General features: G+C 47.5%; 1 protein-coding gene across 9 annotated transcripts in view; it reads right to left on the bottom strand.

Moving 5' to 3' along the window:
- The window catches only part of Cka (Connector of kinase to AP-1), a 106517-nt gene that overhangs the window by 22488 nt on the left and 69131 nt on the right, over positions 1-14898 (bottom strand). For 4 of the 9 annotated variants that reach the window (XM_089556974.1, XM_089556976.1, XM_089556979.1 and 1 more), the window contains exons 2-9: positions 14030-14133; positions 10966-11048; positions 9112-9190; positions 7951-8160; positions 6529-6657; positions 5865-5940; positions 5362-5494; positions 2986-3144 (exon numbers count right to left, since the gene is read on the bottom strand). In XM_089556974.1, coding sequence (XP_089413100.1) covers positions 2986-3144; positions 5362-5494; positions 5865-5940; positions 6529-6657; positions 7951-8160; positions 9112-9190; positions 10966-11048; positions 14030-14133 — 973 coding nt within the window. The remainder of the gene's footprint in view (positions 1-2985; positions 3145-5361; positions 5495-5864; positions 5941-6528; positions 6658-7950; positions 8161-9111; positions 9191-10965; positions 11049-14029; positions 14134-14898) is intronic. The other 5 variants (XM_089556978.1, XM_089556981.1, XM_089556982.1 and 2 more) reach the window with 2 other exon arrangements.

Raw genomic sequence — 14898 nt, 5'->3', positions numbered from 1 at the left:
ACACCGCAAAAAATTTGAAGTCTAATTGTAACAGTTAAAAAGTCACCATTTCACCAACCAGCTTGTTAGTTAAAATGCCTTAGCGGTTTTGACGTCCGCCACCAGTGACAATGCTGTACCAAAGAAAATGCTCTTTTCATTAAAACAAAAATCCTGTTATTAAAATAGCCTTTTTTACCCAAATGCAGCACAACCATGACTCAAACGCAAGGGTTGCTGTTACCGATATAAGAATAAAACTGACTCGCATATTCAATCATCAATTCACTTTTAACATTATGGGTAACTCCTGTATTCTACTGTCATAAAAAAACAACTCGCTCCATTCAAGTAAAAATGGTACCAACAGTCTTTGGTAGAACATCCTGTACACCTCTGGCAATATGCTGGTAACTTGTCCTTTCTGTTCAGACTTGAAAACAGGCTTTTCAACACCAAGCAACAAATTACTGCATGCACAGCCCTGAATGAAGGGAGAATCAAATCTCTACATTTGCAAAAGTGAGCCTGCAAGTTGCACGCGGTACAGAAGACAGCCAAAAGTGCACAAAACGTTGGCTGCCACTAGCCTCTAGTAAGGCCGAGATAAAAGTTCAAGCAGCGATGCACAGGCACACAGAAACCAACAGACAATAATAACCTGGACGAGCTTGTTGAGTATAGCTGTGCTCCATGTACAAACTTTACCAACCCCTTGAATGTTTTTTTTTTTTTTCCTGGATTCATTGCACACCCCAGAAAAGCTTCAGCCCTCACATCAGGTGCTCTTACGTGTTGGTTTCTGTGCCCTCTGCTAGGCTGAACCTTTTAAAACAGTACCAGCTCCAAGAGCCGTGAATGATGCCAAGGTGAACCAAAGCATACCTCATATAAGCTGTCGATAAAAATGGTTTGGTCTGTTGCGCTTTTGTAGCACGTAAGCAGCCAAGGCTCTCTCAAAGTAGGAGACTGCACACAAGAAATCCCAATCTATGACGACCTGATGTGTATCACAAATTAACAACAGTTTAGAGAGCGCCTTTTACTATCCGAAATCAAGAGAGACTGAGAATGCTTGATTGGCCACTAGCATATCACACTATCATGTGCCACTGCATAGGCTTCACAGATGAAGCTTAAAAAGGAATCGAAAGACTCCATCTGAGGCATAACAGAAGACAAGAGCCAGATTTATCGCCGTACACGCTACTAGCAGCTAACCGTACCAGCCACCCTGACATTTTTCTGACCACTGGTCACCTTGGCATCATTCCACAAGGTACAACACAAATAAAGTGCATCAGGGACCGAGAGCATAAGTGCAGATGGTGCCAAGCGTTTTAAGTGGATAAACGGCAGGCAGGCAAGCGGGGCTCAAGAGTGCACACATGCAGAGCAGCAGTCCCAAGGCCCTCCGAAGCCACAGGGTATGATTAAAAAAAAACTGACAAGAAGCGTCGGTACAAGGACAAGAAGGTAAAGAGTGCTCAAGGGACTTCACATCAGCCCCAAGATACCACCACCAGGGCACAGGTTCAACTAACATCAACGGAACTTCCCACAAAAGCATGTCACATGACTCAGCAACATTTCTCCAACGCTGCTACTGGTGTATCTGGAGAAGCTAATCCAAGAAGTGCCGGAATGAATGTTTCAGCACAGTGGACCCCACAGTACGATTCAGAACTGCGTCCAACTCTGCTCACAATGTCAGGTTCCTTCAACCAGCAACGAAACCTAGAAGAATTGCTACCATATTTCAGGAGGTTAGGGGAAGCCTTTTACAAGTGCAGCTGATGGTGCAGATTGAAAGAGACACTAGCACAACCTCACTAAACTGTGCTAAGGCATAAAAGGAAGCCATAGAGGATCGACGACCAGTGGGCACGGAAGTGCTGCTACCACCTCTTCCAGCATGACCTTATTTTTAAGAACGCAGAGATGCAACCCTTTCTCAAATATCTCGCACATGTGGAGGACAACAGCAGTATCGCAGTAAACTGCTTCGATCGACGAAAAGACAAATCTGAAGCCCATGCACAATTCTAAGTTTTGCCTGTACATTTGTCATCTGTTCCAACTGGTCTTGCCAGTGTAACTATCGCTACAGCTACATGGCCAGCATCCAAGTTTGGCTAACATTCCCATTTTGCCAGTAACCTTGCACGAAACATCTCTGCTTAGAAGTGTCAAAGAGTCAGCACAGTGCAAATGGTATTGCACAGCTGGCATTAGTGCCACACAATGCAGCTGCTGAATTCTGGCCACCCTGACAACAGCAGCTAGAAACTGGCTGCAGCTATGCGAAACGCACAGATACAACAACAAGGGATCTCTCCTTTAATTCCCCAAGTTGTCAGTCTGCACAGGCAGTGCATATGTGCTTGCCACGATTCATTCACCAGCCATCCACCACCTCGTCTTTGTTGCACTAATCCCGGACACCCGACCACAACTCCCAGACTCGCCCAGGCCACGCTCACTAGACTTTCGCACGAACCTTGCGCTAGCACGGCAGAAGCAGCTGCGGAACTGGTTTGCGACATTTCAGAGAGAGGGGGCATTTCGAAGGTCCAAGATCCACCGACTGCTGGCCAGACAGCGAGTAGCCATTACTCTCCACCATCATATTATTAACTATTACTTAGCCATTACATTAATGCACAGTGGCAACCGCAGAACAGTAGACTGCCCAATCCATGCTACTGCCACATCCCGAACAAACCAGAGTCATTCAGCAGTAGAAGTAGAGCTCCTTCCCAGAGATAGCGACAGGAGTGAAAAAAAGAAGTTTCCGCCACCACCTCCCATACAGTTCCACCGCAAGAGGATGCACCACGTGTGAAAGAGGGGGGGGCGAGGCACACTGACTTCAGGGATTGAAAAAAATGCAAGAAGAGAGGGAGGGAGTGGAAGAGGGAGGGGGGGGGGTTAAGGGAACGGAAGAGCGTCAACAACGGCGGCAGCTGCAGCAGCAACAGTGGCGGCAGCGCGAAGGAGACTTACTCTGCGACGAGGCGGGGGCAGCGCCGCCCTTGCGCCCCCGGCGCTCTCGCCGGTACTCCTCGACCAGCTGGTTAATGAGCTGCGGGTCAGTGCCCCACCGCTGCGCCACCTCTTCTTCATCCTCCTCCTCCTCCTCCTCGTCCACAGCGCAACCGTCTGCTGGAGCACCCAGCGACAACAACCCAGTGCTGTTTACACCGCCCGGGGCCAAACCACACAGCCTCCCAACCAGGACACTCCCCCGCCCCGCTTTCCCCCAATACCCAAGCTTTCCCCCAATACCCAAGCTTTCCCCCAATACCCAAGCTTTCCCCCAATACCCAAGCTTTCCCCTCAATACCCAAGCTTTCCCCCCAATACCCAAGCTTCCCCCCCAACACACCTAGCTTTCCACGACACCCAGCTTTCCAAGACACGCCCCCTCACCCAATGCAACGAGGTAGGAACACACATCTGAGGCACAGTGCATGTTCTCTGGACATTTTTGAACCTCCCACCTTACCTCTCCCGTGGCCTTAAAGCTGAAGCAACAAACAATGATCGATGCCACCCCATTTCCAGTGAAACAAAGTCTGTCCACGCCCTGACAAGCAGTGGGGCTCCTTTTCAGCTGCTGAGGCCCTTGACAACACCCAATTATGCATTCTCTTTTCTACCCCTCTGCATTGTATGCCTCCACCAAAAAGAGATAGGTCCTTGCTATAATACCAGCCACAGTGCTGTAACCACCTACTGCAGAACATTGTTAATTCGAAGCCTGCTGCACCGCATAAAATATTCCAATGAATCGGGTTTTAGCATATCCAAACATCGAAGCAAAACCAAAGAAAGGCAAGCACGATACGTTCAACTATTCACAGCGCTTAGTCCCTGCCACTGCATTAAACAAATCAGCGGCCGACTGTTTAACGGTTACCCTTCAGCAGGAGCTTGCTTGAACTCGTCGCAGTCATGATGTCATCGCCAATCGCCCGAAAATCGGTCATGCCAGTTCTGACATCTGCAGAACACGGTCACGCATCTCTCTCAATGCAACTCGGTAAATCACAAAGCTCCTTTTTTTTATACCCTAGCGCTTTCGGCGCACACGAGGGCATCGATCAAGGTCGGACGGGGCAGGGTAATGGCGCAGCACAGAAGAGCTTTTCGAGAGGAGCAGCTGTCTGTTGAAAAGAAGCAACGAGAGGAGAGGATGCGTCGTCTATCGCCAATCCGGGGCTGGCGTTTTGCACGTATTCTGCATCGACGAGTTCGGCACCAGCCCGGTTTGCACGCACCTAACATCACAGAGTGGCAGTCTGGCGCCGGCGAAGTGCAGATGGTCGCTGGCTCACTTTGTTCAGCGCCACGTCTTTGAGCTGTGTAATGCAAGCCTGAATTCTGCCGCTGTCTGCACAATAGTGCGTCAAGTGTTCAAGAGCATGATCAAGCGCCGCACTGCTTAATGCGGACTCGAGTGCCTCATATAAACAGCGTGAAGGCGCATTATCAGTCGAACTCGGGTGTTCCAGAGTTCGCGACAAACTCTGCCATTCCCGCAGAGCACCTCAAGTCTTTGAAATAGAGCTGATGCAAGTTGCTGGTTCAAATCATCGAGTAAAATTTACACGAGAAATAACATCACCACGAAAATTCAGCGGATCATTCAGAATCTCGAATTAATCGAGAGCGAATCATCGAGTTATCGGTTTTACTCAGTAAGAATGTTTGTTGGCTGCAACAACTGTCTGGTCACCCAATAGTCAGTCACATGTGGCTAAAGGGTAGTTTCCAGAGCTCTCGAGCAGCAAAAATAGTTGCCTGTGTGCATCCTGCAGCGGTCCTTTCCTTTCTCTAAACGCTGCACACACTTCATGGAGTCAAGCGCTGCACTCGGTATACAATGGATGCATTCTGCTATGACCAAATGAATGCCTGTTCTCAACCTTGGGGACAGTGCAAAGATTGATGTAAATTTGAATTGGACCACACTGGCCCAGATGTTTAAAATAATGTTGACAAACTGTTCAACTCTGTAAAAATGACTGGCCACACTAATCAACCAACCCGACACCCACTGCTCTCTAACAGCCAACCAAATCTGAAAAAAATTGCACTGCTTCACACTACAGACAAAACTACCTCGGCAAGCTATAATATAGCACATTCGTGCAACCCTTATTTCATCAATACCTGATAAACTGCTTCAGCCAGGGGTCAGTTCTGCACACAACCCTCCCTGGTTCAGGTCCCTCTCAACCCAACACAGCACTGCAGTTAGCTCAGATTCCATCAACTTCCCAAGCATGGCCTTTCACTTGTAGAAAGCTTCACTGCCTCCCGTCAAGTGGCGCCACCTAGGATCTTATGTTCGCACTGCATAGCAAGCGAGCTCACCCCACTCAGAGCCATCGCCCTGGTTGCGCACACCTTCCCGGCCGCCCTCGCCCGAGTCGGGGCCAAGGAAGTCGAACTCTGTTAGCACGTTTTCCGTGTCAGCTTCCCCTAGGTCGTCCCCAGATCCTAGGACCTGCAAAGAGGGGGCACAGTAAGTTCGGTCATCACCCTTCCAAGCCTAACCCATAAAGAACCACACCGGCCAAGAAGCAAACAATGAAGTGAATTCACATTTTACAGTGCAATACTGCAGGACAAGTAGTAAAAGAACCCTGCCACACCTCCTGAGTGTGCTCAAAGCATTAACTTCTGTAATGACTTAACGGAGAAATAGAGAAAACGTGCATGAACTCTATTAAAGCTTGCATGAACTGACACAGGAGACTTAACAACACAAATGGTTTTGGCCAACATACTAGGCTGCTATATACCAATGCAACCTAAGCAGTCACATGTCCTGTCGACAGCGATGGGGCAAATGACATGAGAATGCAGTCACGCACCTTTGATTTGATTCGCCTGTTGTCCATCCGCTCCTCCGCCTCGTCGTCTGCAGACACTGCATCTTCCATTTCGTCACTGCATTGAACCAATCACAAGCCTCGTCACACTTTTTGTCACAGAAGCCACCACGCACAACCGTTTGCATGTGCGCATGCAAACGCACAGCAAAGGGAACAACAGCCAAAGCACTGTTCTCACTACCATCAATTGGGTAACACCGACAAACCGGCTACAGAGAAATAAAATGCAAGGGAAGAAGCCCTGCTGAATGTTATATCCCTCCCCCCCCAACCAAACATCTTGCTAAATGCACCATTGCCATTCAAGGAATTCTGTTCTGGAATGCGACGATATGAAGTGAAACATTCCCTTCCTGGCACAGCCCTGAGAAACTGCATAGCACTCGCTTTGAGGATGTTAGATTCTTTTACAGCATGGGTGCGACTAAGGCCTCAGGACACCAGCCACAAAGTGAAATAGTCTATTCATGCTGCTAACAGTCTCCTACCAAAGCAAGACTAGGAGTACACAGAAATCAGGGTTCAAAACGCCCTTCCTAAACCTAAAGGGTGTAATTTGTGACGCAATATACGCAAGGTAATGACAACGTCTATCACTGACGGAAGAGGAAATAGCTTCATGCAGCAAAGCCCCGGGACTTGCCTAAAATTGTCCTCTTCGTCTTCCATGTCCACATTTTCCGTGGCCAGGAAGTCAAAGGTGGCCAGCACAGAGGCTTCAGTGTCCAGTAGCGTGTTTTCCGCCACATTGACCATCTTCTTCCCTGGAACCCTGCACATTAATGCAGTGCAAAAAATTTTCAACAATCCTTGCCACACGCTCGAAACAAGGCGGGCATGCAATATCTCGGCATGTTCCCCATTCCTCCGAGCCCTGCTCCTATGTAGGCGACACAGAACAGCACTGCACTGAGCATTGTAGCCTAACATTTCAACAACGGCACTTCTGTATGCGTTGAGTGCAAGAGCACAGCATTTTTAGTGTGCTTTTGTGACAGAGTTCTTCACTGTCATCCAGACAGCTCCTCCAAGTAAAGCATTACAAGGTACTACTTCACCTGCATGAAATAGAAACGCCTCTGCTAACACCCAGTGTCATGCCATAGCCAAAGTTATACGCACATCATCTGTAAAGTGAAACTTTTACCAGCACAGTCGGGGCAAACACAAGGGAGTCGCCCTCAGATCTCATAATCTTCGCGCACAGTGGCACTTTCCTTTTCCCGCCAAGACCAAGGAGGTTGAGACAAGCAGCCTGCCAATCACGATTAGCCGAATTCGTCTTGCACCCATCCCCTTTTTGAGTAAGCACTCCCCAAATTTGGAAAAATAAAATAAAGGAGATTAGGGAAGAAGAATGATACATAAAATAAATCCCACAGAAAAGAACAGAAACAGAATTAATAGAAATTAAAGGAAAGCAAAGGAAACAACTGCAAAGGGTGCTTGACTCCAAACTCCCCCCAGTCAAGGCACGAAGGACCCCACTAGCGAAGGCAGATTGTAATCACTGGGCAACTCCCATTGCAGCCCAATCACAATGCGAGGGCACTTCAATGCCAACCACCCCCCAAGTCCAAACCAATCAATGCATCACTGACAGTGCAACTCCAGAGGCATTTCTTTTCCAACACTAAAAGGCAGCACGGCAAACTCCATGGCAAATGATGTGCATTTATGAAAAAAAAAAAAGTACTGCGATGCTTAAAAAGTGAAGGCGAAAACATGCAGAATGTGATTAATTTCCTGAACAGACGAAGTGTTAATCTGCTGCGAAAGTTTACAGACTGTTTTGTGCTGGGCAAATACAGCTAGAATTACCACATCCAGCAGTGAATGAAAAGAATGAAAAAAAAAAAAAAAAAGTCTGAACAGCGATCTTTCAAATGCTTTAGCATGGAGATCACTTATCAGGAAAGAACCCTGGCTATGAAGAAAACTACAATTCTAGAACCTCTGATGACCATCAACAGTCCCCCTTCAAGCAGACCTCACAGACTACGAAGAGAATTCATGAAAAGAAAATGGACTGCTTCGAAGAGCAGAGGCAGGCAGTTGGGCGTACCTCCTCTGCGTGTCCGAGGGCCGCTTGATGGGTTCCCCTCCGCCAGGGGCAGTGCCCCCGCCACCCCCGCCATTGACGGCCGGGTGGGCCTTGTCGTCGGGCGCATTCCCAGAGCCGGCGTTGGCCGCAGGTCCTAGCCCCAAGAGTGTCCGGACCCGCGCCGACCGCACGTCCAGGATCGTGTCCGTGTAGCCTATCTCCTGCAGGTACCTTGCACGGGCAAAAAAAATGTTTAAAGGGTCATTCACGTAATCCGATACATTTCCACATCAGGTGCATACGTAAAGGAGACAGAGAAAAAAAATGTGTTCAGGGGTTCAGTTGACTAATCAAATAACCTGCATGGCCTATCGGTCACGTCACCAGTCAGTCATGTGGCCGCTTGACAGACTCATGTGACAGCACTATGTGGCAATGTCATTTGATGCAGATGGCAAATCACATCTCCAGGGCTGAGCTAACGCTGCAAAAAGCTTGCAGAGCGGATGCAAACTACCCACGATGCAACACCACATAGCCTCAGTAGCAGCGGTAGCAGCGGTAGCAAAAGGAAAAGAACCACTCTGCTCAACTGACTTGTTACAAATCTTGTTTAAACATTTATTTAGCCATGAAAATTTCTGTAGAAGGCTAAACAGAGGTTTCAGACAAACAAATACGTATTATCATGCTAATTCTGTTCAAGAGATGACTGCAAATTGGCAGGTGCTTCATAGCTTCTGCAAGTGCCAACACCACACCACTTGGCTATGGCTATCCCTCCCGGTGAGAATGTGGCACCCACACTTACATTCAGACCCGCCCCCACCCATAACTAACCTACAATTTGTGTTCACTAGATAGTAAGTCTTAGACGTTTTTTCAATCTCTTGCTCCATGCTGAGAGCCTGATCGACCTGCGCTTTTTTTTTCCCCCCCCTCTTTTTCCCAGATTTCACCTGCAATCTACACACCTCATAGTCCCATATGCTCTCTACAACTAGTTGAGCACTAGTACCAGATGGGTAAGCAAAAGCAGGGAAGCAAGCAGCAAGTTTCTCTACCTATAAAACCACAAGGACACACACATCAGCAAAGGCAAGTAGCAATTTCCTCTTCCCATAAAACCACAGGGACACACATCAGCAAAGGCAAGTCTCGCTGGACTCTGGCGACACTCACTGCCTTAGAAGCTGACGCCCTTGCCTCCACGACACGTTGCTGTTGCTGGTGATGAACAGTTCGCCGTCCATGGGCTCTTCTGAAAAGTGGGCAGAGCAAAAACAAAAAAAAACGTCAGCCCTGTCACAGCCAGGAGATTACCGCTGCTGCGGGGACCAAAAACTAGGCCAGAACGGTTTCTATGGCAATTAACGCTCTGAAGAAGCGGTCAAACAAGAGATAGCGCGACAGCAGAGAGAGAAGCACACTGATAAACACTGAGAAAGTTGTTCTAAGTGCCGCTTTTTGTTTGTTTCGCTTCAAGACTATTAGTGAAATTCTGTAGTCAAGACAAAGTTCACCTAACGTCTCCCAGGAAGTGCACTGCCCTCTGTAATTCCCTCACTTTACCCTCCTCCTCCTGTCAGGTCAAATGCAAGGGAGTCGCCCTCAGATCTCATAATCTTCGCGCACAGTGGCACACTCCTTTTCCCGCCAAGACCAAGGGGCGGGGACAAGCAGCCCTTCAATCACGATTGGCCGAATTCGTCTTTCACCCATCCCCTTTTCGACCGAGCACTGCCCAAATAAAGAAAATATTGGGGAAGAGAAAGGGCACATGAATTCCGTGCCTCCAGAACGGATGAAAAAAAAGAACAGAAGGAAAGAAAACAGCTGCCAAGGATGCTTGACCCCACAACCCCCCCCCGGTCAAGGCTCGAAGGACCCCACTAGCGAAGGCAGATTGTAATCACTGGGCAACTCCCGTTGCATCTGGACCAATGCCAACCCAAATTCTAATCTCTCGCCAATGCAGCATTCCAGCTAGTTGCCTTTGCCGTCCTACATAAAGCCTGCAGTGAAGCTGTCCTAGTCATGAGACTCCTGGCATAAGCATTTGAAGAGGCAACGTTGTAAGTTCTTGCTGGAATTAATTTGATTCACAGGCTGCATGCGTCAGGCTCTTCAGAAAGTGCCAGGTGATGCCTCTACTTCACATGCCAGGTTTTTCAGCTGAGCGTTGCACACAGCAGTCAAGTGACGCTGCGCACACTCAGCTTCACAACATGAATTTCACAAAGACCAATTTTAAGGCGAACATTTACACCAGCAATTAAGGTAAATATACAAAGTCTGATCTGCCTTCCATGATCCATCGCAGAGTGTAGTGTTCAAAGCATAGTGAGGCCAAGTGCACGCACTCAGCCAGCTTCAATTGCACAGCACCTCAGCAGCATACCAATGATGGTATAACAATGACGTACTACATGAACGAAGAAGCTCAAGCAAGCAGTTGAGACATGCCATGTTGAGACCACAAATTCAACCCACTTTCTGGCAAAACAAAGCCAGTCGCAACTAACATATGCTGTCCAGACCGGCCAGCTCTAGAAATTTTTAGCACGACTTAGCAGCGCTAGTTCCAATAAACAAGCGAGAAAAAAGATCCTTACGTTCAACGGCAAGACTTCAAGCTAAACAAGGGCAGGCTTCCTCACCCTGCTGAAGCTCTACTCCAAGCGAATTCCACAGCAATGCCAAGTACTATCATTCAAATGGTGCTTGTCCATCCAGACAGCATGAACACTTTCACCCAGACCATGAATCAGCCACACAGCGTACGCAATATCCCAACGCTGCTGAAACACCACAAACAATGCTGCCATTCATTCACTCCTCGTTTACAAGCACCAACTGTTCCCCTCCCACAGTGACGTGCTTCTCGGCATATGACATGGTCACACGTGCAAGAGTGACCATTTTCCAGACTCGCCCAGTGGGCCTATCACAGTCAGCACAAAACTCAGCTCTCTCTCTGCCCCCAGCTTTACAAGCAATTTTCAGCTCAGCAGGCCCCTGCCAGAAATGCATTACCTTTGTTGACATCGTCGAAGACTGGTGCCTTCAACTCTGCAGGGTTAGGATCTGTGTCGTATTTGAGCTTGTGAGACTTGATCCTGGGATGGGAAGTCGAGAGCGTCGCAATAGGAAAAAAAAAATGGAGCAAGTGCATTAACAATTAGCCCCACATGACAGCCCAGCAAGTCTGCGCCAAAGGAAGCGACATCTCTCAGACGAAACTAAAACTAAAGCTTGCCTTAAAAACTCTGCCGCTACCAAATTGAACAGCAAAGGTCAATACTCAGAATCATCCACAGTCAGACATCGATGTGTTCCCAATATAATTTTGCTCAGTACCTGTTGCCCCACACCACAAAAGCAACCAAGTCGGCTAACTAGCCGGGTTGCTGGGTTACCTGTCAGCTCTTCCCAATACTGTAATGGCAAGATGACATTTCTGAACTACTAGTTTACGTAAAAAGCATTTTTTCAGTTCTTATGGAGTCTAAAAGTACCTTTCTCACGTCATTTCACCTCAAATAATACCTCACTGAAACAGAACTGAACACCAACTTGGACTCTGGAAAGTGATCGAGATCGATACATAGGTATACAAAACCCAGCAGTCTACGTACGCATTGCCTCCCTCACTGCTACTAATTTTTTTTTTTTTTCATAATTATGTTCGTACTATGTGAGACCAAAAGGCAAGATTCACAGGGGCCACTGTCTGCCTAGACACCGATCCGAAATTTGACACCGACTGTCTTAGGCAGCTGTCCAAAAACAGCACACGATCATTTCTTCTTCAGTCAAGCCCGGTGGCAAAGCGACACCTCTGGAGCAGAGACATGGCTGACTGCCATGACCTCATCGGCTCATTGCACCCACGCCCTTCACAGTTTGCCAAGCTGTGACGAGACCAGAATACGGCTGAAAGACACAGATCGCCGGCAGCCTACCACTAAAACCATACAAACTTGAATGATACATTCAAGAATGTGTCTGATTCCAGCACACCTGGCTACGACAATCTTTTTGGAAGGTATGAAAGGTTGCTTGCTACAAGAAATTTTTTCCCTGAGCATAAGCATCCCGTAAACTTTTGCTTGCAACTGTACATGGACAACTCCGTGTTTAGCCCAGGGCAGCATCTATGTTGTTCTAATTGCCTGCAAGATCTTCTGAGGTTTAAGAATTGACAAAGTAAGCTGCCCTACAAGACCTACCGCTTGTCTAAAGCTTACATTGTCAATTCTTAAACCTCAGAAGATCTTGCAGGCAATTAGAACCACACAGATACTGCTCCGGGCTAAACGCGGAGTTGTCCATGTGCAGTTGCAAGCAAAAGTTTATGGGATGCTTATGCTCAGGAAAAAAAATTTCTTGCAGCAGTACCTCTTAGCCCATATTTTCACGCATTGCAGGCAACTGGCCAAGCTTTACTGTGCCAAAGTAACTTTTCCTCCACTCAACCACATCAACCACATCCTATAAACTTTTGCTGCCAACTGTGCTTGTGAGAAAGGTTGCATAACAGTGATTTTGACTGCGACCACCAGTACTCACAGAGAAGAGGGGAGAGATGAAGACAATGGTGGGAGATGAGAAGTCAAGCAAGCGGCTTTTTGTAGCAGAATTATCACTCTTCAGATAGCGACTACAGTCCGTGAAGAGCTACAAAGAAGCACCCTGCTGCCTCACAATGGAAATGTCCCTGCTTGTGTTCAGTTTTCCGCTCCTTAGCATGCTACAAATGTGAAGTGCTGTTGTTACAGCCCTAGCGTTTTCGCCGTTTCTGGGCCACAAGCGCGCAACGGGGGAGCCGCCCTCAGATCTCATAATCTTCGCGCACAGTGGCACTTTCCTTTTCCCGCCACGACCAGGGAGGTTGAGACAAGCAGCCCGCCGATCACGATTAGCCGAATTAGTCTTGTACCCACTCCCCTTTTTGAATGATCAATGCCCAGTTTTGTATTATCAATGAAGGGAAAAAATTCTTAAAGAAAGGAAAACAAAAAGAAGTTGATTTAAAGGGTGCCTGACTCCAAACCCCCCAAGTCCGGGCTCGAAGGACCCCACTAGCGAAGGCAGATTGTAATCACTGGGCAACTCCCGCTGCAGCGCAATTGAAACAATCAAAGTCATGTCTAATTTCCGTTCGTGACTGGCTTTAGTGAGCATTATGTAACAGGGGCATTTCCACTGCATGCATCGATCAGAAATGAACGCGAGCCAAACTTCAAATTAGACAAGCATCTACCTGAACGCTAGAGAGATGAGTGCATATAGCTGCACTCACCTTAAACACAATTAAGACCCAGCTCCCTCATTAAGCATCACGAGTTGAACCAGCTTTGAAAATATTATTTCTTAACTAAGCTACCAATACTGATGTCACCAAAGCCAGGGACTGGGGTGCGGGAAGGGGGAGGGGGGGGGGGAATAAATTATTGCAATTTCAGTCACATCCACAAAGCTTGAAACCATTAAAAAAAAAAGGTTATGAAAGATGCACGGAAGATGAACGTTTTCCTTTGGCACAATACAGCACCAAAACGCACAAGGGAAGAAGCTAGAGGACACGAACACATGGTGTGACAAAAGAACTTTCTCCTTTGTCAAGGAGACAAAGTACACCCCATGCCCTTTTGGCCCTTAAATTTCATCCTTCACATTTGCTGGGACTGTTGGTAAATGGAGAATGGGACAAATTCCCGAGTTCAATGGTACGCGCTTGGCCAAAAGTCTGCAGGCCATAAGTCTGCAGGCCATAGTGCAGTGGCACCACAGCAGCCATAAAGACCAACAGGCGTCAAAAGGTCAAGAAAAGGGGTTCTCCTCTGCCTACAGAGAGTTAAGAGATTTCAGCTACCAAACTAGTATGTGACCGGACGGCTTTCAACCAAGACTGTTGTACATCGGAAAACCACAGTGATGTATCCACTGCAAATGCAGTCACGATTCAAGAACAGCCCTGACTGCCTGCACCATGACGGCTGACAGGCAACCTCATTCTTAACATAGACAGTGCACATCTAAGCGGGCTCACGCAACAAGAATTCCCCAAGAGGGGGTGGGGGGTACGTATGCATACCTTTCCTGCTTGAGGGCGAACTCGAGCATCTTTATTCGCCTGATGAGGTCGTTCTTGAGGTTCTCCTGTCCCTTGCGCTCCCCTTGTAGGAACGCTATCCTAGCCTGCACAAAAAGAGTACAAAACGAAGAGGAAGTTAAAAGACGTGAAAGGTAACTGTAAGCAAGGCTTCAAAAGTCCTAAATCAATGAGAGCACTGGGTCACTACATGACAATGAAAAAGAAAAAAAAAACGGTGAGACAGAGGGAAAGAAAAGGCTCTTGGCTACATCCACATCTTACAAGATCTTGCAGCTAACAGGCCTAAACAAGTGAAAAATAAAATGGCATTCAAGAACAATATTTTTCACTTTCCATCGCCTGTACAGTTGACGATGAGCCCACAAAGTGAAGTGAAAAGTTTTTAGAGAGCTCTTAGTGTTGCAGGAAACAGGCCAACTACCCAGAGGAGGTTCCTCAAGGCAGTAGTACCATTTGTGGGAGAATTAGTTTTCCCACTTTGCTGCTTTTGCAAGGCAATCTCATCAACAAACAAGGTGAGGAGCAACATCAAGTGATGCTGCCTTTCAATGCAGTGGTGAGCAGAACTTCAGAGTCAGAGACCATGTTCAAGTGCTTATGATGTGTGCAACACGGAAAGTACAACACAATTTTTCAACGAAATGTGCAGAGATCAGACATAACTTTTCGAGGCTTTCCACCTTGCACATATGCAGAAAGTTCTGATGTTCCCCTGCATGCAAATGCTGTAGTGAGGCTGGTGCTGCCTGTGCATTTTTTCCATCAAAACAAGTTCGCTGCTAACAGAAAAATATGGAGGTACGCCATTTCTGCTTTCATTGTATGACCCTTACACACCTATTTCAGCA

The sequence above is a fragment of the Amblyomma mixtum genome, chromosome 8, assembly GCF_055824585.1.
Source record: "Amblyomma mixtum isolate Tamu chromosome 8, ASM5582458v1, whole genome shotgun sequence".
In the NCBI taxonomy this organism is placed as follows: Eukaryota; Metazoa; Arthropoda; class Arachnida; order Ixodida; family Ixodidae; genus Amblyomma; species Amblyomma mixtum.
The sequence above is the reverse complement of the archived record's forward strand: the minus strand, read 5'-3'. Positions and strand labels throughout refer to the sequence as shown.